The 24,358-nt window shown below is 35.2% G+C and overlaps 1 protein-coding gene and 1 pseudogene across 5 annotated transcripts in view; both read left to right on the top strand.

Annotated features, from left to right (window-relative positions):
- Positions 1 to 1,179: 1,179 nt before the first annotated feature.
- FAM133B (family with sequence similarity 133 member B) overlaps positions 1,180 to 24,358 on the top strand; it is a 25,589-nt gene continuing 2,410 nt past the window's right edge. The window contains exons 1-11 of one of the 5 annotated variants that reach the window (XM_025046831.1): positions 1,180 to 1,333; positions 7,560 to 7,657; positions 9,459 to 9,537; positions 10,193 to 10,267; positions 10,402 to 10,434; positions 10,858 to 10,920; positions 11,376 to 11,468; positions 15,189 to 15,239; positions 16,093 to 16,127; positions 20,066 to 20,158; positions 21,994 to 22,041. In XM_025046831.1, the coding sequence (XP_024902599.1) occupies positions 1,310 to 1,333; positions 7,560 to 7,657; positions 9,459 to 9,537; positions 10,193 to 10,267; positions 10,402 to 10,434; positions 10,858 to 10,920; positions 11,376 to 11,468; positions 15,189 to 15,239; positions 16,093 to 16,127; positions 20,066 to 20,158; positions 21,994 to 22,041 (692 nt within the window). In that variant the 5' untranslated portion in view covers positions 1,180 to 1,309. Of the gene's footprint in view, positions 1,334 to 7,559; positions 7,658 to 9,458; positions 9,538 to 10,192; positions 10,268 to 10,401; positions 10,435 to 10,857; positions 10,921 to 11,375; positions 11,469 to 15,188; positions 15,240 to 16,092; positions 16,128 to 20,065; positions 20,159 to 21,993; positions 22,046 to 24,358 lie in introns of all 5 variants that reach the window. The other 4 variants (XM_025046832.1, XM_006911895.3, XM_015589486.2 and 1 more) reach the window with 4 other exon arrangements.
- On the top strand, positions 17,098 to 17,216 carry LOC112479933 (annotated as a pseudogene).

Below are 24,358 nucleotides of genomic sequence, written 5' to 3'. Positions count from 1 at the left end.
CTATATTCTCCTACAGATCTTATAAAGCTTACACTGAAGTGTTGAAAATAATATCTATAAAGTGCCTGGAATATTTAAAACACTATAACTGAGCCATGAAAAAAATCACAGATTCTCTTGTTGTGCACACAGAGAAGTTTATCTTTGGTTAGAGAGTTCCTCAGCTTAAGACATGGGAGAAGACAAGAAATGAAGAACTGGGGAGGTCTAATTTACAAAGAAAAGCAAAGTGGGTTACTCTGGAGAATGAATGTTTAGTATGGAGTAGAACCACTAACAGCTGCATTTGAGAGAATTTGGGAAAGTTTTAAGAGAGAAAATGCGAGTTGGGAACATCTGTTGTGCAATGCACTATGAGAAATGGAGGGAGGGAGACAAATTGGGAAAGATGATTTTAAGGAGTTTTCTTGTATGTAGTTAAGTGCGATCCCATTTTGCCATTTTCCAAGATTTCAGAAAAGATCCAAATTACTTTTCAATTACTTTCTAATGACACTGTGCTGAGATGGGCCCAGAAGGGCCTAGCTTTATACAGGTCTATAAATACTTAGAAAATATAACTCCTTCTCTGGAGCCCCCATCACCTCTCTTGAAGTTTTTGTAGTGTGCTGACAATATTATGACATGCTGTGCAGTAAAGATAGCCCTGTGTATGTTTATCTTCCCTACTACGTTTTAAACAGTCCCCGTGAAGGTAAGGATTGTGTCTTAATCATCTTTGTGTCCTGCCCAGATCCAGCTTCCAGTCACCTAGCTAGTGAATTGCACAAAGTAGATGGTCAAAAATTAGTGTGAAACGAATGCGTGAGTGATGGGGTGAATGGAATTGAACTTAAAGGGCGGTTTCATTAACACCATCTATAACAGTACTGTCTTCTCCCTCACCACCTGATGGACTCTGAGGGACCGCATCTGTCCTGGTCACCACTTTATCCCCAACACTTCCACACGAGCGTTGGGATAATTTTTATACTCCAAGAATGAATATTTCAGCACATCAGAAATGAAAGAGAGCAAAGCAATCCAAAGCCGAATGGAGATGCGCTGCCTTGGCGAGCAGTGTCCGCCTGCCCCTGGGTAAAGGACTGGAATTTCCCAGGCGACTCCTGGGAACCGCGGATGATCGCCGGCGCCGACCTCTCCTCCGCGGCGATAGGTGGCGCTGTGGCCAGACTCGGCCTCCCGATCCCTGCGGCGCCGCTCTTTGGGCGGAGTGGGGGAGTTGAGACAAGGACCTGTGCGGGCCCGCTTCGGCCGCTCCGCTGGCCTGGTCTCCTTCGGTGTCTGACTGTGCGTTCAGTCCAGCACCATGGGGAAGCGGGACAATCGGGTGGTGAGTACCCTACGGGGAAAACAATGGGGCGACGCAGGGCCGGGCGGCAGGAGAGTGGGACCCCTAGCTCTTCCCGGCCAGGCCTGAGGGTCAGCGGCGGCACCGAGACCTCCAGCGGGGAGACTCAGGTCTCTCCCACCTCCGCACCCTCCCCAACGCCGGCTCCTGGCGCGCGTGCGCCGCGCACGCTGTTGGCGCCTTCGGGGGCGCCCCCCACTCTCTCAAGATGTCCTCTTTCCTCTCCCACCCCAGCCTCGCCGCGTCTTTTGGCAGTGCTCCCTGGCTCCCTTCCTTCCTTCCCTCCGGCCAGCAGTGCCCTTTTTCTAGAGCAACAAGAACTTGGGGAGACCCATCCCCTCTAGCACATTAGCCCAAAGTCTGAGGCCCGTGGAGGCGCCGGGGTTCGCTCCCTCCTTGGGGTCTCGCACCCTCTCGTGCGCACCCAGGTGAGATGGAAGCCTGGAGTCGTTGGACGTGGTCCCTGCGCCCGGGGGCCTGCAGCGTACCCTGTTCTAGCGGAGACGTGCTCACGTTTTAGAACCAGGGTGGAAGCATTTAGTTTCGTGTCCCCAGCGCCCAGCACTGCCTGGCATGTGGTACGCCCTGTGAAGAAATGAATGGCGTGGAAGTAGTTGACTTGGAGTTAGGAGCATACTGGAATGTCAGTTTGGGTCCCTTGAGAGTTGGGTGACCTAAGACAAGTTGTTTTTCTTTAGTCTCAGTTTCTCTATCTGTAAAAGGAGATCAGTGTTATCATCAACCTAGTTAAGACCACAAAAGGCACGATGGCCAGGCCAGTGTTTGGCATGAAAGTTATTCTAGTAAATGAGGTATAAGCAATATATAAATAAACGGTAGAGTAAGAAATATCTTATAAAGATTTGAGGTTCTGAGGACATTCAAAAGAAAAGGTTCTTTTTACTGGTGGAGATGGAAGGAAGGCATTCTAGATGGCTCCTAGGTTGATTTGGAAAACCCAGGTTATGCATCAGATTGGATGGGTGCTAAACAAGGGATTAGCAATAAACTTGGGCAGCCTTACAGTTCCTGGGCTTGTCTATGACAGTTTTAACCCCTGCGCAGCAAAATGGAAAAAAAACAAACAAAACCATTTGACGCTAATGTACTAAATTGAATGAACTAGCATTTTCAGCGATTATTTCCTTTGTGGGTTTTTGGGAGAGTGGAGTGGGGAGTGTTAAATGAGCTTTATTTGTATGAAATGATGACATTTCCCCTCTTCAAAACGTTTGTTTTAATTTAATTTTATGTAGTTTTCACAAATCAAAGATGTCTAGGAATCACACTAGTGAACCTTGATTACAAAACTGAGGCATGTTCTTTGCTGCTACTTCCCTGGCTGTAGGTCAGAGCTCGTTGTGGTAGCCTGATTCTCATAGAGTTTGAAATGTTCTGCTGGAGCGTCCTTAGGCTTGAAGTGTTAAGTGTTTTGGCTTAATGTGCTTGGGCCTTGAATGTTTAGAAATTACCAGACCTCCCGTGCAGTTTCATCAGGGGCTCAAGATGTTTTGTTTTGTTTTTTGGGGGGAGTACTTGTTTATATATCCCTTTAAAGCATTTGAAAAACTTTTCAAATGAGCTTCATTTACTCCAGAGCATTTTGATAATAACTCTGGGCTCTGCTTATTACTTGGTATGCTGTCTTGGCACAGTGTTCTGGTGACATTTTGTTTACACTTCAAAGGTTGTGGGAATGAAAACATGAAATTAAGATGTAGAAGACACAAATTGTCAAATTCAGTCTCTTCCTTGCATGAACGAGGCGATGGAACTATTTAAACTGGGACCAAAACTTGGGTCATCTGATACTAAGCTCAGTACATTGTAACTCTTGATTTTAGATACCAAAATGAATGTTTGCCTCTGAAAATACTGGCTTTTTTTTTTTTCTTACACTGATGATTAAATTACAGTTTTAAAGATGATAGTTGCTTTTTAAATATCCCTTAAATTTCAGTTTGAAAGGTTTTTTTAAAAATCGACTTTATATTTTCGAGCAGTTTTAGGTTCACAGCAAAATTGAGGAGAAAGTAGAGTTCCCATATATTCCCTACCATCACATGTATACAGCCTCTGCCACTGTGAACATCATTCACCAGTGTTCCATTTGTCACTGTTGATGAACTGACATTAACATATCCTTTTCACCCAAAGTTGATAGTTTACGTTATGGTTCACGTTGGTATTGTGCATTCTTAAACAGGTTTGTTTGTTTTTTTAATTAAACATTTTCATTCTCAAGATTTGTAAAGAGCCGTTAAATTCATATAGTCATTCTTTGTGCCCATTGTTTTCCAAAACTTTCTCGCATGTTTTCTGATATTTGTGCCCTCTAGGCAGATGTATCCTTTAGATAAAAATAGGTAATCAGAGTAACAAATGAGTTCTGCACACTGTCCTTAACAGTTTTACCACATTGCTCTTTTCAGTTTGCCCACTTGCATATTTCTTTGAGCCCAGTTTACCAACCTGAGTTTCAAAAACATTGTTTTCTATCACCTAAACTCATGCAGCACTTTGGAGCTGCATGACAATAACAGACAATTCTAGTTATATGAACATGAGCATTTGATTTGAGGGCACAGGATTTAAAGCAATTAAATGATAGCATGGTGTTTCAAGAAATTTCACCACTTCTTCATTTTAACTGATGCCTAACCACCCACCCCTTAGTGTTAGGAGCATTAATTTTCACACTGAAACATAATAAGTGAAAAAGTTTTACCTTTATAAAAGTTATTTTCTTTGTTTTAAAAACCTTTCTTTTGTATGTAGGAAAAAAAGAATTGTTGCTTAATGATTATAAGCACAAACTATCAAGTGTTTTGCAAGGAGCCTAGTACATAAGATGCACTTAATAAATATTGCTGTTATAACTGAAATAAATAATGGAGATATTTGGAGTTTACTTAAGCAGACTGAGGGCAGTGTTTATGTTCAGAAGCTTGAAAATTAAACCTTACTGCATACTCAATGATAGCCCATATACTTGTACCATAAATTGATTATAAGTAATAATCCTAGCCTGTGAATATACTACTTTTTTTTTTATTTTCCTCTGAAAAGTCAACAGTAAGATAGCTTGGTACGTACTTTGGGAAACCAGGTTCACAGTAGACATTAAGACATAAAAATGTTAATGCACTTTTTAACATAAATGCTAAAAAAATTGAAGACTGTAAAACATAGTAAATGTTATGTTATGGTTTTTAAAAATTAGAATGGAAAATTACCATTGCACTGTTTGCGAATTTTTACTTGAAGACAGTTCAACTCTTTGAATTGGAGTTGGCAGTGTTGTGATTGAGTTTCTCTAATTTTGTTTACCATTAATATCATGATAACGTTTGTAGTTTGTTTTGTTTTTATCTTTCTTTTATAAAGGTAATGAGTTATTTAAAAGTTCTTTCCTCCAGTATATGAAATGATGACAGTGGACATCTCCTTTTACATTTTGGTGTACACGCATCTAGGTTTTAAAAAATTTTTATAGCTATTTATTAATATGGTGTCTTATTTTTTGGCAACCTGATTTTGCTTTTCACTCAAGAAATCTTGGACATCTTTCCATATCAGTAATTATAGATCTCATTCTTTTTAATGGCTACTTAGTATTTTATTTGGGGGGTACACTTTAATACACTTAATGAATCTCCTTTTGATGGCGATTTGGGTATTTTCGTTTTTCCTTATTTTAGTAATTTAGTTTTGAACATCCTTGTATAGATTTGCATTCTTCAGGAATAAACAGTGTTTACAGTTTTAAACTTTAAAATATTTTACCATTAGGTACTGCTAAAATTGTGACATGATACCAAAGAAATGAGAAAGTGGTGGGTATTATGCTCCTGTTTTAAAATGACGAACTTAGCTTACACATTGTACTTGCTTTTACTTAGGATTGTCAGTGTCACTAGCTAGGCCACCAACTCCTCTATTGTGTCCTCCATTAGTTCTCATATTTCCACATGAACTGATTGAAATTCTCAGCAAAGGCCGTTGAATGAAATATTTGAGGGCATAACAGTTGGTATCAAAAATGTTATATGCCCTGTCTTTAACTTTGCATTTGATATCCACATCAGCCCTTATTCTATAACATATCTGACATTAGGAGCTCTAGCAGTCATTCCTGCCTATAAGAAAATATGTTAAAGGTTAAACTTTTTCATACAAAGTAATTAGGCAGTGTCCAATTGAATGGAAATAGTTCTCAGTGTATTGTTTATAGTGGTTTTATATTGTTTACTCTGCCAGAGAAACCTGAAAATATATAACTAGTATTTGTTATGGAGGTGGAAAATGTTAGTTATTTTTACAGATTTTGTTACGTAAAAGGCAACAAATACATTGTCTCCTTTCACTTCCTTTGGAATGTTAAGTATTAGATTTAAGGCCTTAAAATCAACCTTGAAAATAGTCGTTTTCAACCAAAATTCTTTTTATTTAAAAATAGAAGTTACAAATGTTTATTGACTTGAATTAAAATTGAAAAATGATAAAGATCAAGAGGTTGAGACTGAATTAAAGACAGATTTTATATCTGTAGCAAACTAAATTTTAATAAAACATCTCTTTACTAAACACTGTAATTAACAAACTTGCTTTATTTTGTCTCAGTGTTTTTGAAAAATGTATTTAAAAATGTGTCCTGCAGTGGTAACTGCAGTATACAGAGTGTAATTTAGTTTTTTGTAGTTTTTTTTATTGTGAAAAATATACATAACATGAAATTCATTGTTCAGTACATTCATTAAGTACATTCACAGTGTTGTGCAACTATTACCACGATCCATTTCCAGAACATTTTGCCATCCCAAACAAGAAGCTCCGTACCCATTAAACAATAATTCCCAGCCTCCTCTCCCTACCCTCCTCCTTCACCCCAGCCCCTGGTTACCTCTATTTACTTTCTGTCTCTATGAATTTGTTTGTTCTAGCTAGCTTATATAATTGAAATCATATGATATTTCTCCTTTTGTTTCTGGCTTATTTCACTTAGCATGTTTCTAAGGTTTATTCATGTTGTAACATGTACCAATTTCATTTCTTTCTAATATGCCATTGTATGTATATACCATATGTATTTATTCATTCTTCCTTGGATGGATTTTTGGGTTGTTTCAGCCTTTTGGATACTGTGAATAATGCTGCTGTGAACATGGTATACAAGTATCTATTCAAGTCCCTGCTTTCAATTCTTTTTCAGTTCCATTTAGAGATGGAATTGCTGGATCATATGGTAATTCTATATTTAACTTTCTGAGGAACCACCAAACTTTTCCACAACAGCTGCACCATTTTATATTCCCACCACCAATTTGTAACGGTTCCATTTTCTCCGCATCCTTGACCACACTTGTTACTTTCTGTGTTTTTGATAATAGTCATCCTAATGGGTGTGAGGTGGATCTCACTGTTTTGATTTGCATGTTCCTAGTTATTAGTGATGTTGAACATCTTTCATGTGCTTATTAGACATTTGTATATCTTTTTGGGAGAAATGTCTGTTCGAGTCCTTTGTGCATTTTTGAAGTGAGTTGTTTGGGGTTTTTGTTATTGAGTTGTAAGATTTCTTTATGCATTCTGGATATTAATCCCTTAGATATATGATTTGCAAATATTTCATCCCATTCTGTAGATTGTGTTTTCATTCTTTTGACAGTGCCCATTGATACACAAACATTTTTAATTTTGATGAAGTCCTGGTTATCTATTTTTTCTGTGCATAATTTAATTTTTGATGTTCACAATTTGTGAATAAAATTGCCATCAGTGTGGCACAATACTTCCTGAGATAGAAGACAGAGTAGAATAAGCAATGAATTTAGAGTTATATCTTCTTTACCTTTTTTTTGGAACTGAGTTTCATTTGCTGGTGAGCAGTGTTATCATCCTCACAGGGTTATTGGGCTTTAGAAGATAGCATTATAAAGCCATTTTACAGTAAGAGATAGCATTTTCATCAAATCTCTGGTAAAAACACATTTTCTATGAAATCACGATATTACTCATCTTCTATACTTGTAAGGCTTAATAGAGCACTAAATTTATTTTTTATAATGAAAAATTGGTTAGCCAGATTGTTCCTGCTTGGTTAGACATCCTTTTATTTATTTATTTTTTTAAAATTGCTTTATGAGTAAGTGAGCTTTTGCATTTTTAATGGTTATTTTAATGGAGTAAATTTTATTCTTTCCTCAAGGCCTACATGAATCCAATAGCAATGGCCAGATCGAGGGGTCCAATCCAGTCTTCAGGGCCAACCATCCAAGACTATCTGAATCGACCAAGGCCTACCTGGTATTTGTAAAATAATTTATCTATTTATAAAATTTTCATAAACTTTTTAAAGGTTACTGTTACAGCTTTTATTGATTGCCAAGCAATTGCCAGATATGTAATTTTTGAAGTAACATTTGATATGTGCTTTCTTTTGAGTGTATGAAACACATGCATGAGTATAAAGCAAACATTTGAGAACCCAGTACTCAGAATAGCTAAAGCACTACCAGATAACCTTTTCACACTAATCTCTTCTCTATCCCCTAAAAAAGACCTTAAGCTTGCATTTATCCTAGCCTATTTAAAATGGTAAGTTTGAGTAATCTCATCCTTCATCGAGATGTAACTAGGTGTTATGAAGGATAATTTTAGGCCTTGGTTCTAGTTTTATTTGCCGGCTTTTCAGTGAGAATTTCCCATGGTAAAAATTTTACTTTAAATTGTTGGGTTTTGCCCTCAGAGAGTAGCTCTGACCTTTTGTAAATAAAGTTCATAGCCTTATTATTTTTTAGAATGTCCTCTTATGAAATATCATATTCCCGAGGTAACATGACAGGCTTCAGAGTAGTTATCTTGAGAATCCTTCTAAATGCCTCTGAAAGCTGGGCAACTGTAATTCAAAGTTGTCCTTGCATATAACTGGGAATCCTTCCTTTGAGTTAAATAGGAAGTAAGCCTTGTCATCCTCTTACAGTGTTCATGAGTGCTGTCAACTGTTGCAGCATACCAGAAAATAAATTATCCCCAAACAAAGTATATTTTGTCTTTAAAATTGGGGAGAAGGAATGAACTTTAAAGGGGATGTGTGCAAGCAAGTATATTACATGTGTATCAGAGGTCCCCAAGACAACTCTCAGGTTGAGTAATTCACTAGAAGGACTCAGTTGCACTCGTGGGTAAGATTTATTACAGTGAAAGGATACCAGCCACAGTCAGCAGAGGGAAAATGCGCATAGCATAAAGTCCAAGGGAGACTGAGTGTAGGCTTCCAAGGCTTCCTCTCCTATGCAGTCACACAGGACAAGTTTCATTCTCTTAGCACAAGTTGTGATACTTCATGTGAGATGTCACCAACTGGGGGAGTTCTTAGGGAGTCTTTGTGCCCAGAGTTTTTACTGGGGACTGATCAGCCTCTGCCTGTTAGGTGCCCAAATTGTAGACTCCAGAAGGAATGCAGGTGTTCAGCCCAAACTATAGAGTTTATACAACCACTTAGGTCAGTGAGTACCTCTTAACGGGGAATGGTAAGGACCTGCCTAAAATCCAAGTTCCCAGACACAGCCAGGGCCATTCTTTGAATAATCAGTCACGTGTGCTGTGTAAACTCTTTTCTGCACAACATGTGTGAAATACGTTATAAGATGGGTGATTTAGTAACAGAATATAGTAGTTCAGTCAAATAGACTTTGGCTCACCCTAACAGTGAAACTACTAAAGTTTTGTAACGTTAGGCAGATTTCTTTTCCCCAGACTTCAGCTTTTATCTGTAAAAGAATACTACCTTTTCTTACAGGATTGTTGTGAGGATTAAAGGAAAATATATTTAAGTGCCTGTAGTATGTAAATGCTCAAATGTTTTGTGTATTAGCTTTTATAACCCATATTTAAGAAAGGGGTGATTGATGTTATTTGATAGGCTTTATTGTGATAATTGATTTACAAGGATGTGAACACAAATTTGAAATGTATGAACACTGGAATGGAGGCTTACTAGGGGATTAAGAAAAATGTGTTTATGAAATTTCGTTGTATTGTTTGTAAGCATTCATCTCTAATTCGAATTGCTTGAAAATGTATTTTTACATTCTATTTTTTTAAGGGAAGAAGTGAAAGAACAACTAGAAAAGAAAAAGAAAGGCTCCAAGGCATTGGCTGAATTTGAAGAAAAAATGAATGAGGTTTGCAAATAGTACCTTTCAAAGAAATAGACCAATCTTTTTTGTTATAATAAAAGAATGAAATAATTTTTTAATAAACCAAGGGTTTAGACATAGCTCTGTAGGTTAAGGGGCTCTGTATTTTATAGGTGTTCTTGTTTTATTGAATACAGATTTGTTTGTAAATATATGATTTTAAAAAACAGAGAAAACCATCTTATAGTAATTTAAATCATCTTAAAGTTTTCTAAATGATAGGTTTTTTCCCCTTCTCTCCCCTATCCCCATGCCCCCATTTTACCCTGGGATTTCCATGGTGATACTTGCTAGTTTTGATTTCCAAAAATGTATGTAGTATTTCAGCCACAGTATAGATTAATTCAGCTTCTGTTTGTAAAACCATCTTTGTTGGAAAGAAAAAAGTCCTCAGCTTCAGTAATGATACCTTCTCTCAATATAGAGTGGAGAACTCCCACCCCTTAATATTCTCTTTGAAAAGCGCTCATACAGGCTCCTTCGGTGATAGGGTAGAAAATTCTAGCGCTTAGGATATCTTTTTTAATTAGAGGATGGTAGTTGAGAGCTAATAGAGGATAGAGGATAGGAAACAGTGGTTGTCTTAGATGTATCAGAAGGGGATAGATAGCCCATGATGGTCTTTATAACTTTTTTGCAGAACTGGAAGAAAGAATTAGAAAAACATAGGGAGAAATTACTAAGTGGAAGTGAGAGCTCATCCAAGAAAAGACAGGTAATACCATTTTTACTTTATTGCTACCCTTGTAGTTGGGTTTTCATAATAATGCTGTGTACTGCTACTAATAGATAAATTTGAAAACTCCTATCAACTTATTTGGATTTGCACTTTTATTTGTTTGCTTTTAGAGAAAGAAAAAAGAAAAGAAGAAATCTGGTAGGGTGAGCAAAAGTTTTCCATTTTTCCAAATGTTACAATTAAGAACCTACAAAAAAAGTAAGAATAATTTATACAACCTGTGTGCTAACCCTAGGTGAGTCAAAGAGCCTGGAGATCCTATGGTAGTTATAGGTGGTTTTGTTCTATTTTTGATATAAAAGATAGGTACCAACCTCATTATAACCTAGTAACTCCTCTCTTGCTTTTAAAGAAGGAAAATTGACTACCATGGCTACATGTATCATTATTTTGTTGAGCCTTTTTTTTTTTTGGTGAGGAAATATGACATTTGACATTTTAGTATTTAAGGTATGAATATGGCATCTGTTCTCAGATATTAGATTGATTTCATTAAGTATTTGAGAGACTTGGTGAAAAAAAATTCCTGCATCTCACAAGCTTTAATTGTTTTGTGCTTGGTCAAGTATTCATCTTCTTCTTCATCAAGCTCTGATTCTTCCAGCAGTTCTTCAGATTCTGAAGATGAGGTAAGTTTTGCCTATAATGATTCATGAAATATCTGTAATTTCTTTAATTATAAAGGAAACATGTTATAAAATACCAGTTAAAGATGTTTACACTAGAGTTTGATTACTTATCTATAACTGAGAGCACTGACATGAATAATTAAATATTTACATATTGAGGGGGGGTGTGTATTGGATTTCTGAATTTGTCTTGTTCATTTAAAAATCAGAAAAAGAAATGGATTTGAAAATCAAAAATGCTCTTTGATTAGGTGCTAGAGATTACATGTGACTTAAATCACTTGACTTTTAATAAAACAGGAAATTGATATGTTACATTTTAAATATTAAGTAAAACATATTTACATGCTGGTCCTTTCACTAACTTTTCTTTATTGATAAATGTTTGATATTAATAAAATGCATCAGTTATACTTTAAAAACAAAGCAAATGTTTCCAAAAATGTTTTATATAGGATAAAAAACAAGGAAAAAGGAAAAAGAAAAAGAAGAACCGTTCACATAAATCTTCTGAAAGCTCCATGTCAGAAACTGAATCAGACAGTAAGGTAAAATTATTTAAATTAGCAACATTTTGGATAGCGAAGACACATAACTAAGTTTTTCTTGTAGGTCTTCCTATCTTAAATCGCTCTCAGTTTAGAAATGAGATATGGCATTTTTTGCCATGTGTGGGAAGATTTTTTTTCCCCAGCTTTACTAAAGTATAATAGACAATTAGTTGGTCATACTTACATTGTATAACTCAGTGAGTTGTTGTTTTTTGTTTTTTTTTTTTTCATTTTTAGTTGGCATACAATAATATATTAGTTTCAATTGTACAACATAGTGATTAGAGATCTATATAACTCACTAAGTGGTCACCCCACTAAATCAAGTAGTCCTCTTCCCCCTTGTTATTTTTTACAACATTGTTGACTATTTATGCCGTATTTTATATCTCCATGACTATTTCGTATTTATCTATTTGTACTTCTTAATCCCTTTGCCCTGTTTCACCATTCCCCCCAAACCTCCCTCCTGTCTAGTAGCCGTCAGAATATTCTCCGTAATTATGAATTTGTTTCCATTTTTGTTGTTGATTTTGTTCTTTAGATTCCACATTACGTGAAATCATGTGATATTTGTCTTTCTCTATCTGACTTCATTCAGCACAATACCCTCTAGGTTCACCAAGGCAATATCTTTTCCCTTCCCCTTTTAGTCTCTACTTGTCTTTTAATCTGAAGTGAGTCTCTTGTAAGCAGCATTTGTAGAGATCTTGTTTTCTTACCTATTCAGCTTCCCTATCTTTTGGTTGGAGCACTTAATTGTTTTCCATTTGAGGTAGTCATTGATAAATAGGTAGTTATTACCATTCTTTATTCATGTTTTTGAAACATTTTATTTCTTCTTAAAGAAGTCCCTCTAACAATTCTTGTAATACTGGCTTGGTGGTGATAAATTCCTTTAGCTTATTTTTGTCTGGAAAGATCTTTATCTGTCCTTCGAATCTAAATGATAGCTTTGCTGGATAAAGTAACCTTAGTTGTAGATCCTGAGTTTTCAACACTGAATATTTTGTGCTAAGCCCTTCTGTCCTGCAAAGTTTCTTTTAAGAAATCTGCCAGTGTTATGGGAGCTCCCTTGTGGATAACTAACCACTTTTTCCTTGCTGCTTTTAAGATTATCTCTTCGTATTTAACCTTTGGCATTTTAATTATGATGTGTTGCGGTGTGAGCCTTTTTGGGTTCATTTTTTGGGGACTCTCGGAGCTTCCTGGGGTTGTATGTCTATTTCCTTCACCAGATTAGGGAAGTTTTCCATCTTTATTTCTTCAAATATATATTCAGCTTCTTGTTCTCTCTCTTCAGGTACCCCTATGACACAGATGTTGTTACCCTTAATTGTGTCCCATAGGCTCCTTAAAGTATTATCCTCTATATCGGCATTTCGATCCTCTTCTTCCTCCACTCTGTTGATTCCCTCTATTATACTCTTCATCTGAGATAAAGTATTCTTCATTTCTAACTGGTTCCCTTCTATAATTTCTATTTCCATTTTTATGTTTATCTCTGTTAAAGTTCTCACTGAGTTCATCTACACTTCTCTTAATTTCCTCGATCATCTTTACAACCAGTATTTTGAACTCTGCATCTATTAGATTGACTCCTCTTTTCCAGTTTCTCTGTTCTGTTCTCTCATATGGTTTCTGCTTCTTTGTCTTCCCATTTTGGCTGCCTTTCTGTGTCTGTTTCTGTGTACTAAGCAAAGCTCCTAAATCTCCCGGTCTTATTAGTGAAGTAGGTGTCCAGTGGCACAGTCCTGAGAGGGATTCAGCTATAGGCCAAGTTTAGCCCCAGCCTGTGCACTTCCAGGGCCACCTGTTAAGATTCAGCAAGCAATCCACAGATGCTGTGCTTGTAGTTGCCTTAAGAAGCCACACCAGAAACCGAGGCCAGCAGCCTCCAGTGTGAGTCTTGGTGCTGCTCAGCAAGTGGCACAGGGCTCACCAAGGACACAAGTGAATGTGGCTTGGGTAGGGCTGTGGGTTGGGAGAGGCAGAGTTACAGGGAATCCTCTGGGCAGAACGACCTCTGTTATTCCAGCTATGGTGGCACTGAGTCCGCACACTGGGAAGGACAGGGGAGGGCTCAACAGAAGAACAGTGGATATCGCCAGCACTTCCTCCTGGGAAAAAGCCCTCCCTCCAGCTTTCACTCCAACAACTCAGTGTCCTCCTGTAAGTCTCTGGTGTCCCCTGAGCAGCTGACCTGGCACTAGTGCTCAGAGTGAGCAAGTCTGTTACCACGAAAGGCCACTCCAAGACACAGCCTCTTTAAGAGGGATCTGCCACTGCCCATTTCAGCTCCTATCGCCTCTGTCCTATTCAGCCACTCTGTCGGGGTTGATCGCATCTTCACCCCCTCCTACCTCTATCTGTTGCTGGGTGATTTCTTATTTTTCTTGCTAGTTGTAGGGGGCTTCTGTTCCTGTAGACCCTCAGGCTACTTTGCTTGCTGTTTGTTTGTGTTTCCTTCTCAACTTCGATGTGATTGCAAGAGGTGATGAGCAAAGTTTCTATCATCAAGGCCATTTTTCCCGGTCTCGAAATATAGAAGTTCTGCGCCATTTGATATCTTACCTATGGCATTCAATTGTTCTCTAAATACTTTCACATATATATCTCCATGTCTCAACATTTCCATGACAGCTTTATGATAAGGAATGGCAGGCATTATTTTTCTCATTTTCGTGAAGTCATAGTTCAGAGAAAAAACATCTTGCTTAAATTTATACAGCCAGTATTAGAATCGGAAGTTGAATCTTTATCTTCTACTCTCTGGTCCAGTGTCCTTTCTGCTGTACCTTAATCTGTTCTGTGCTATCTGGAATTGTCAGACACAATTTGCTCTCAAACAAGAGTGGTCATAAGGAATACATGCAGGTTGCAATAAAAATGTAGGTTCCTGGGCCTCATTTTCAGAGTCTGATTTTGTAAATCTGATTAGGCTCAAAAGTCTACATTTTTAACAAATGCCCTCTGTGATTCTGATACAGGGATGTCCATAGATCACAATAAACATTGTCCTAGGGTCCCAGAACAAAGCAGCTGTCTGGTTTTGTGGCAGATATCTACTCCCCTAGTGAGATTACTTCTGACAAAAGTGTCTAGGAAGTTTTCAGTAAATGTTGAGGGTTTTTTTGTCTTTTAAAACAGAAGAGCCAGTCTAATGATAGCTACTACATGTTATGCCCAGTTCTAAGCACTTGACATGTTAACTCAGTTCTCTCAACAACCCTGTGAAGTAGTTATTTGTTATGCGATCCTACCTTATGCATAAGAAAGGCTCAATGAAGTTAATAGCTGGAACTGAGGTATTCAAAAGTAGAATTCCTTGTATCCTCCTTATAAGGAGACCAGGGAAATCAGATTGGTAAATGTCAGAGCACAGTGTGAATAGAACTCCAGAGCACATGACCACCACAGGCAAATACAGACAATAGCATAAAGTCTTACTTTAAAATAGGCCATGTGGTTATTACAGACAATATCAGTCATTTTAGGTTTACATAGATTTGATATACAGAAGAGAAATGAATAAGTCTTATTTCTTTACAACCACAAGTATACACAACATATTTTTCCTACATTTAAAAAAAAAATGTGGTGTCGAAGTAAATTTCTCAGTCATAGAGCAATCACCCTTTGGTATTTTTGTCTTTATATTATAATGCTGTATCTTTTATGTGTAAAATTCATATGTGTATGTATATATTTGTTTAGGATAGTTTAAAAAGGAAAAAGAAGTCAAAGGATGCATCTGAGAAAGAGAAGGTAATCATAATTTTATGTTGCCTTAAGATAGTCTGTCATACAATACTTCAGTTACTTTAAGAAATTAACAATAATGTGTTCCCTTTTTTAACATGAGACTTATTTCTTTTGCTTTTATGACATTTCATGTTGATTTAAGAAAATTATTTATTGGATTCATTATTGAAGTATTCCTGCAGAGAGTTTGAATTTGTGTATTAAATTCAAATTAAAAATTAAAAATGGATTATATCAAATTCAAAATTCAAAATAATGGAGATTACACATTTCCTTTGTTTCCTCAAGTTATTTTAAAGGAGGCCCATTTAATTAAGAAGTATGGACTTCTGTTTAAAATTGAGTACCATAGATAAGTTTTGAAAAAGTTTTTACTATAAGTAGATGTTTTACCTTCACTTGGGACTTAACTATATAATTAATGCTAAATTAATCCCTACCCATGTTTCTGATTTATGTGTTAAAATCTTATTCTGATTATTAAAAATAAAAGCCGAAAGGAAGCAATTACTAATGAAAGAAAACTACAGACCAGCATCACTATATTTTACTTGGTCTTTCTATATCATTTTTTAAATTCACATAATAGGCTTTTATTAATCATCTTAAAATTAGCATTTGGTAGTATTTAGTATATGTGCTATGTTGTACAAAGACCACCTCACTCTAATTTTAACACTTTATCACCTTCTTAAAAACAACTTATACCCATTAAATAATCAGTTCCCATTCTCCCTTCTTCCCATCCCCAGGTAACCTCTAATCTTTCTATCTCTGGATTTGCATATTCTGGATATATCATATAAAAGCAATCATACAATATGTCACCTTTCGTACCTGGCTTCTTTTCACATAGTGTAATGTTTTCAAGATTCATCCAAGTTGTAGCAAGTATGTCAGTACTTCATTCTTTTTTATAGATAAGTAACGTTCCGTATATGTACATAACACAGTTTGTTCATCCATTGATGGACATTGGTTTTTTTCTACCTTTTGGCTAAGATGAATGATGCTACTGTAAACAAGTTTCCATATGGATATATGCTTTCATTTCTCTTGGGTATATACCTATATGTGATTTTCATATCAATTTTCAAATAAAAGGCCACTAAGACACTAAAAAGAGAAACCACCATTACCAAGTTGGATTAATTTCAAGAATTCAAAGATAAGAAATTTAGTAATATAATTTGCCATGTTAACTGGCCACATGAAATCATATGATTATTTTAATAGTTGCCAAAAGGATATGATGTAAGTCAACATTAATTCCTCATTTTCAAAACCATTATAGAATAAATGGTTACTTTTATGTCTTTTAAAAAATATATGTGTCATGTGGGATATAAAACAAAAAGCAACAAATAACAGAATGATGGTTACCAGAGGAGAGGGGAAGGATAAAGTGATCAAAGGAGGTCAAATATGATAATGGAAGGAGACTAGACTCTGATGACCACACATGAAGTATACAGATGTATTATCAGGTTGTACCCCTGAAATTTATATAATTTTAAATTTATGCTGTTAAACAATATTGCTCCAATAAATTTAGTTTTAAAAAACGTATGTGCAAAACTAAAACCTGGTGATATACAACATAAAATACTAAAACAACTGCATTGTGAATTTGAAGTATTTCAAAATAATATAAGGCACAGGGTAATAGACACATACATAATAGATACTATAATAAACACCCATATATGTATTAGCTAGAATTAACAAATGATTTACATTTTGTTTCAGGTCTTGTTCTATTAAAAAAAAAAAGTACCCGATACTTTCTCCTTCCTTAGAGGCTGCCATTTCTGAAATTAATATTCATCTTTACATCCACGTTTAAACACTATGGTTACAAATCTATGGCCATGCCACCCTGAACATGCCTAATCTCATCCAATCTCGGAAGCTAAGCAATGTTGGACCTGGTTAGTACTTGGATGGGAGACCACCTAGGAAGACCAGGTGCTGTTAGCGTAAAAAAATAAAAATAAAAATAAAAAACACTATGGTTACATATGTTCATAAATAACATATTTTGTATTTTCAAAATGGTATCTTGTTTCCTTTTGAAATTTTTTTCACTCATTGCTAGTTGACATTTATCCTTGTTGATACTCTCAAGTTTGTTTCATTCATTTATAGTATTCCATTATATTAACTTGCCACAATTTATTTCTCCATTCTTTTATTTGTGGACATCTAGATTGTTTTCATTTTTTGGTAATGCACACAGTGCTGCAATAGCTATTTCTTATTTATTTATTTTTTTTCCATGAGTTACTGCTAATTTTCTGAGATATACCTAGGACTATAATTTCTGGGTCCCAGAATGTGCATACATTTAACTTATCTACATTTTGCTTACCAAAGTGCTTGTTATTAATTTGCATTCCTTCTACTATTCTGCATACATACTTGCAACACTTGGAGGCTTCCTTTTTGCCAATGTGTATACGTGGTTGAGCTTCCTCACTTGCTGTTAGCCATTCAGATTTCATTTTCTGTGAATTATCTGGTCATAGTGTTTACCCATTCTTCTATTGGATTGTTTTTGATCCTTCTGATTCATTAAAACATACATTTTGGATACTACTATTTCGTATACATGAGTAACATCTTTTGCTCTGTGGCTTCTCTTAATCTTGTTTAGGTCATAACTATGTAAGGAAGAGGTAACTTTAAGTCAAATATATCAGTCATTGTTTTGAGCCCCATTTTTATTTTAAATTGTTATGAAAGTGCAGTGCAATACCCAGTTAAAAAATATAATGAAAGAAAATAGCCCATTTATAATAATAACAAAGAATATATAGGAAAATTTTAAAGAAGTGAGGAGGACTTATTTGAAAAAAACTATAAATCTATTCAGAGATACATATGAAGATTTAATAAATGTTCCTGGGTATGACTTGCTTTACTAGAAGTTAAAACATTTTTTTAAATGCTTTCATTAAAACAATGCAGTATAGTACAGGAATAGGGGGGGGAAAATGAAACACCAAAGAGTCCCGGTAAAAATTTTTAAATATTTGTGGAATTTAATATATGATAAAGGTGGCTTTTCTTGGGACAAAATGACTAGTCGTTTGGAAAATATAGATATTAAGGCCAAATAAATTCCAGTTAAGTCAGAGTTTTAAACATACGAAAATATAACTAGAAAAAGACAAGGGCGAATATAATATTGGGGTGGGGAAGGACTGTGCCTTAAAACTCAGAAATCTGTGACCACATAATTCTAATTCTGAATGACAAAAAAGATCACAAAAAATCATGAACAAAGTTTAATTATACTAATGAACAAACTAAAAAAAACTAGGAATACATAATTCAAAAACAATGATCTTCAAATTAAAAAAATACCACTCACAGAAAAATTCGTAAAATATATGGTTGGTAATTATAAAAGAAAATACCACTGTATTCCAATAATCCGAGATTGATATGATTAATAAAAGACTTTTTGGTAAAGTGTGATTCATAAAAGAGTGAAATAAACATGCGGAGTGGCGGGAGAGTGAGAAAATCATTTGGGTGAAGGCTACTTCGGTCCTTGATTTAGTCATTATTATTAGATAAGGATTTTGTACTCACATACCCTTCATTGTGTTTCAACTTTGCTTTTAATAACAAAGAATCCGTGTGCCTGCCCTCCAGAGGAGATGGGTTAAGTAAATTGTGGCATATACTTTCAACGAATGTCAAAGGCAGCCATAAATGACAATGTAGTTAGCATGGAAAGATACTATAGGGTGAGAAGAGCTAGTTCCAAATAGCAAGTATTTATGTAAAATTGTAAATATACACATAGACAGTTATTTCCAAAAATCTCTGGTGTTTAATCCCTTGCAGTGAGAGTTGGGTGAATTTTTTTACAATGAGCATTTATTATGTGTACCTATAATCTGACACATAGATAATCACTCTTAGTTTATTTTCTACGTGACTTTTTTAGTTTATATCTTCAAAATTGGATTCATGCTGTACAAAATTTTACATCATTTTTTCTTTGTAAGATTAAGTGGTGAGCATTTTTCACTGTGTAGTTTCATTGTTAGGAACTACTTAGACATATAGAAAAAGTATGTGGAAAATAATAAAATGACACCCACCATATCAGCCACAAAGCTTTAATAAATTCTTACATTTTTCCATGCTTGGCTTCAAATGTTTTTGAAATTTTTTTTTCTTAAAATATATATTTAAGTCCCTAAGTACTCCGCCAGTCTCACTTAGAGTTATGCATTTTGTCAACATTAAAAATACTTAGAGATGAAGATAATTTTTTTTTTTACTTTAACACTTAATCAACTAAAGGAATTACTACATAGAGATCCTTTTAGATCATTACAAATAATTACCTTTTGATTTTTTTCTCTGCAGCACTAGGCCTGTCTAGAAACAAAAGGATTGGGTAGAAACAAAAGAATTAGAATACAGAGGACCCAAATCTTAGACCATTGGTATTGTTCCATATGACTCTTTAAAATTCTGTCATCAGACAGCAAAGTTGGAAACCACATGATATCACTTATATGTGGGCTATAAACCTAAAAGAAATAAAATTCTATCATATATAGTTAAAGAAAAGGAGGATATTACATCTAAATGGATATGTGGTTATTTTCAGGTTATTTAATAAAAGTATTACTTTTTTGGAATTAAAGACTGAATCCTGGTAAATGTCACCAGTTTTTGACATTTTTAAATAAAAATAGATAATTTTTATGATAATTTGGAAAATTGTTAATGGAACCTAGAAAATTTGCATGGCATAGTAATATAACTTTTCAAGTTAAGATACATATATTTTTTTTTCATAGGACATTAAAGGACTCAGCAAAAAGAGGAAGATGTATCCTGAAGATAAACCTTTATCATCTGAGTCCTTATCAGAAACCGATTATATTGAGGAGGTTAAGTATATAATTAAATCCATTTTCTTCACTTTAAAATGTTTGGTTATTTGATTTAATAAATATGAATTAGTAAAAAGAAATACTTTCAAAGTATTTGATTTACTTTTGTTATTATGATGTATTATGAAAAAAAGAAGTTCCGTTTCAGAAAAAAATTTATATTTTTCAAGAAGATAATTATATTGCTGTTTTGATAACCATATTTTCACATACCTTTCCAGTCTGAGATATATTTACTCTTCTTATATTTTCTTTTTATTATACTATTATTTGATTACATGAAAGGTGCTGTATAATGTATAGCCTATTGAAATTCGCATTCCCTTGTTTTTGTTTGGAACTAGTACTATTTAGGGAGTAGATGGGTGATGAGGTGAAGCAGAAATGTTGGCATGATATCAATTTTTCTATCTATAAAAGGAGAGAGTAGAATTAGATAATCTAGACAGACAGTCCTTTTCAGCTCTGATAGCTCTGTCTTAGATTTTGTACTCTTAGAATTAGAGTCTATTTTTAGTTACTGGTAGGTCTGTAAGTTATCTATTTCTCTCTTTGACTTGGTGTCCTTGTTTGTAAAGTAGGGCTGATTGCCCGCATTTTAGAGCAGTACTTTATAATGCTCCCTGAAATGAAATTTGTAACTAATATCACATATATAAAACCTATACATCTTTATATTAATATCCCCTAACAGAAATAGAAGAAATACAAGAAAATGTCTAATTTTGTTAAATTATATTTCAGTACATAAATGCTTGAGTGTAGTACCTCCAAAAGACATAAAAATCTTAAGACTTAACAAAATTCATGCTGTAGCAGGAGCATTATATACAATCCCTTCAAAAACTGTACAGTGGCATTATCACTGGCATTTTCCAGAATGGTGGACAATTCTCAGTAAAGCTCTCAATGAAACAATAGTCTTTCCTCTATTTATGTGATATTTGCACTTTCGGGACATTTATTGCATCTTAAAACCCTGTACAGAATACTTGGTGTATTTAGCTTCTGTATCATAACATGAATGTCTTAACAGGCCATTCAAAAGTTATGTCATAGACATTGCATGACAGCATCCTTTGTCTTGGCCTAGTTAAATGTGGATGCAACACAGCTACTACTACCACTTCAGTCATTGTTATGACAAGAATAACAAACAACAATAATTTCCTAAGTGCTCTCTAGAGCACTTGCCTTAATATAAAATGTTATTTTTGGACTTAACATTAAATACACATGAGGTTTAGCAACTTTCAATTTAATCTACACTTTAAAGATTGAAATAAAATATTAATGGGGTGATAATTCTTTCTTTAAAGGATTTTGATCAGTGGTTTATACTAAATACAGTATACATATAACTATTATTTATTGGACACCAGAGTTAGAGAAATAGCTACTTTATTCCCAGTACTTCCCCTAGAGGGTGGATATTATTTCCATTTTACAGATGATGAAACTAAGAGTAATATATAGCAGAAGTAGGAATCAGAGCTTGGTATGTTTTATTTCAGAGCTCATGTGTTTTATCCACTGTACTTCACTGTGTATTTTGTTTTTGTTTTTTTTAAGATGATGAAAATATAACAAACGCCCTCTAGAGATTTAAAACTTTAATTTCTTTCCCTTTAAATATTTTTCATTGAATTGAATTCTCATTGTGATGTAATGGGTTTGAGGTAAAACAGCATTTAAGATGTCATTTGGTTGTCAGAATGTTTTTTTACGTACAAATTTTGAAGATGCAATATATATTAGGGAATGAAAAAGAAATGCCTTGAATACAAGTGACATATTTGTCTTCTGTTCTCCACAAAAATTAAACTTTTTAGGTACGAGCAAAAAAGAAGAAAAGCAGTGAAGAACGAGAAAAAGCAACAGCAAGTATCACTTATGTTTTTACATCACAACAGTATAGCTGTTTTTATTTAATATAAAATGAGTCATGGGTAAAGCATGATTCTGTTCACTGGGACCAATTGAATATTTATTGGGAAAAGTGTGCTGTTGAGCTTCACCTGATGGGTTGGAGAAAGTTAAACTGGCTTAGGAAATATGAAGAATACCCTGGTAGCAAACATGTTTCCATTTCAGTATTTTACTATTAGATACATAAACTCAAACTTTTGTTTGTCTTTCTTAAGCTATACTATGAAATATGATGTTAAAGTATGATGATTCCTTCTATCTTCGATAGTGGGTTCTTCCAGATCAACCAAAACTGGTACTAACAGAAAAAGCCTTTCTGAGCACAAAATGCAATGAATAATAAGAAGGAATGTGACAACATAAAGGATATTCAATAATAAAGATGATTCTTTTGATTTCTAAAGCCAGCTCTGCTGTTATGCAGATTGAGAAGTAGGAAAGGTAGAAAGAAGAAGAGAATAAAGAAAATGGCACTGGCATCCAAATGAGAAGCAGACCAACCTAGAGAAAGTGAATAACAAATTATCCAAGAGTAATGTGGACCATATCAGCAAAGTAACTTAAGAGCACCCAGTATCTCTGGGCTATAGCCTTTGGAGGCATTTTCTTAGGGAAAGGTAAAATAAAAATGAGAACAGCATCATTTATAGATTTGAGGGTAACTACACCCTCCCATAATTTCTTTAGGTCTTAAAATGAAAGTCCTTCTCTGATAAGGTTCACCTGGTAATATGTGATTCAGAATTAACATTTTATATGCCTTCAAGACCAAGGTGACATTTGAAAGACTTTTTTTTTCTGACTGGAAGAATAATTTAGATGAAGACTGCTTTGGTCTTTGGTTCAGGTTAATTAAAATATAAAATTAACTAATTTTGGATAATTCTAATCTGAATTTGAAATTCAAAATTACTTCGCTTTTTCATACGTTCAGCTAGCATGCATTTATTAAGCTGTCTGTGCAGGCACTGTTGTGGGTCTTGGTAGAGTTATTTTAATGGAGTACAAGATAGATAAGAGGGCAGTACATGAGAGGGTTACTTAGGGGATGGAAAGCCTCTCCGAGGAAGTAAAATTAAACTGAAACCTTTATAAGGTTTATAAGAAAGAGCTACCATGTGAAGATCAAAGGAAGAATATCCTAGGCAGAGAAGAGCTAAGTTCCTGTGGTGGGAATGAGCTTGATATGTTTGAGGAACTGAAAGAGGGTAAGGTTGGTTTATACCCACTAGATTATGAGGATAGCATACGGTGAGGTTGGAAGTAAGCAGAGGCCATATCACATAGCAAAGTGTTTGGGTTTTAATCAGAATGTTTTGGGAAGCTCTTTTGAGGGGTTTGGGCAAAGAGGTAACCTGAATCAACTTTACATTTTTAAAATGCTTTGGCAGAGGAGCTGAGTGGGCAGAGGTGAGGAATGATCTTTGGTTTCCAGTGGTAGTGTGGAAACGGACTAGCATGATGGATTTGGGATACATTCTAGACTTAGATAGCAGGACTCACTTGGTGCTTTGGATGTGAAGAGTGGAGTTAAAGAAAAGAGTAGATTCAAAGATAGCTTACATTCTTTGTCTAACGTTATATGACATATTAGTGGTGCCAGTTACTAAGATGGCCAAGAGAGGATTTGGAGAGAAAATTAAGCATTTTTTTATGGTAATTTTAGATATGCCTATTAGATAACCAGGTAGAGCTGTTAATGAGGCACTTGCAATCCTGAGGTCACATTATAGGACCGGATGTAAAGATTTTTAAAACATATGACTGGGGAAGCATGTGGGAAAGAAGGGGAAAAAAGCCCTGAAAGGTAGAGCAGAGGAAGAATCAGCAAAGGAAATGAAGAGGTCTTTGTGATAGAAGAGAAACAGCCTGGTGGGTATCAAGGAAACCAAGAAGAAAAGTATTTCAAGAAGAGAGTGTTCAACTGTCCTTTTATGAAAAAGTAACCTATATCCAAAATCTATTTTTAAAAGCCCGAATATAAGATTTTGGACTGTCCCTGTGTACGTGGGCTTGTAATGAAAAGCATGATAAAAGTTAGCGTAAAGCCACAAAGTGATAGAGGCTTTGAGAGAGAAGGGGGGATTGTAGAAAGCTCTGATAGATGAGGAAATAGATACGAAGCTTTGCTTTTACTAAGCGTGTATGTCTCTTTTCTTTTTATTTTCTTCCAAATATCAACGGCTAGTCTATCATTTGATACCACCTGTCTAAGTATCTGTTTCTGAAAGTTCTGCCTTCTCTACCTCTGAAACAGTCACGACGGTC

This window comes from Pteropus alecto, unplaced genomic scaffold (genome assembly GCF_000325575.1).
Source record: "Pteropus alecto unplaced genomic scaffold, ASM32557v1 scaffold21, whole genome shotgun sequence".
In the NCBI taxonomy this organism is placed as follows: domain Eukaryota; kingdom Metazoa; phylum Chordata; class Mammalia; order Chiroptera; family Pteropodidae; genus Pteropus; species Pteropus alecto.
The sequence above is the reverse complement of the archived record's forward strand: the minus strand, read 5'-3'. Positions and strand labels throughout refer to the sequence as shown.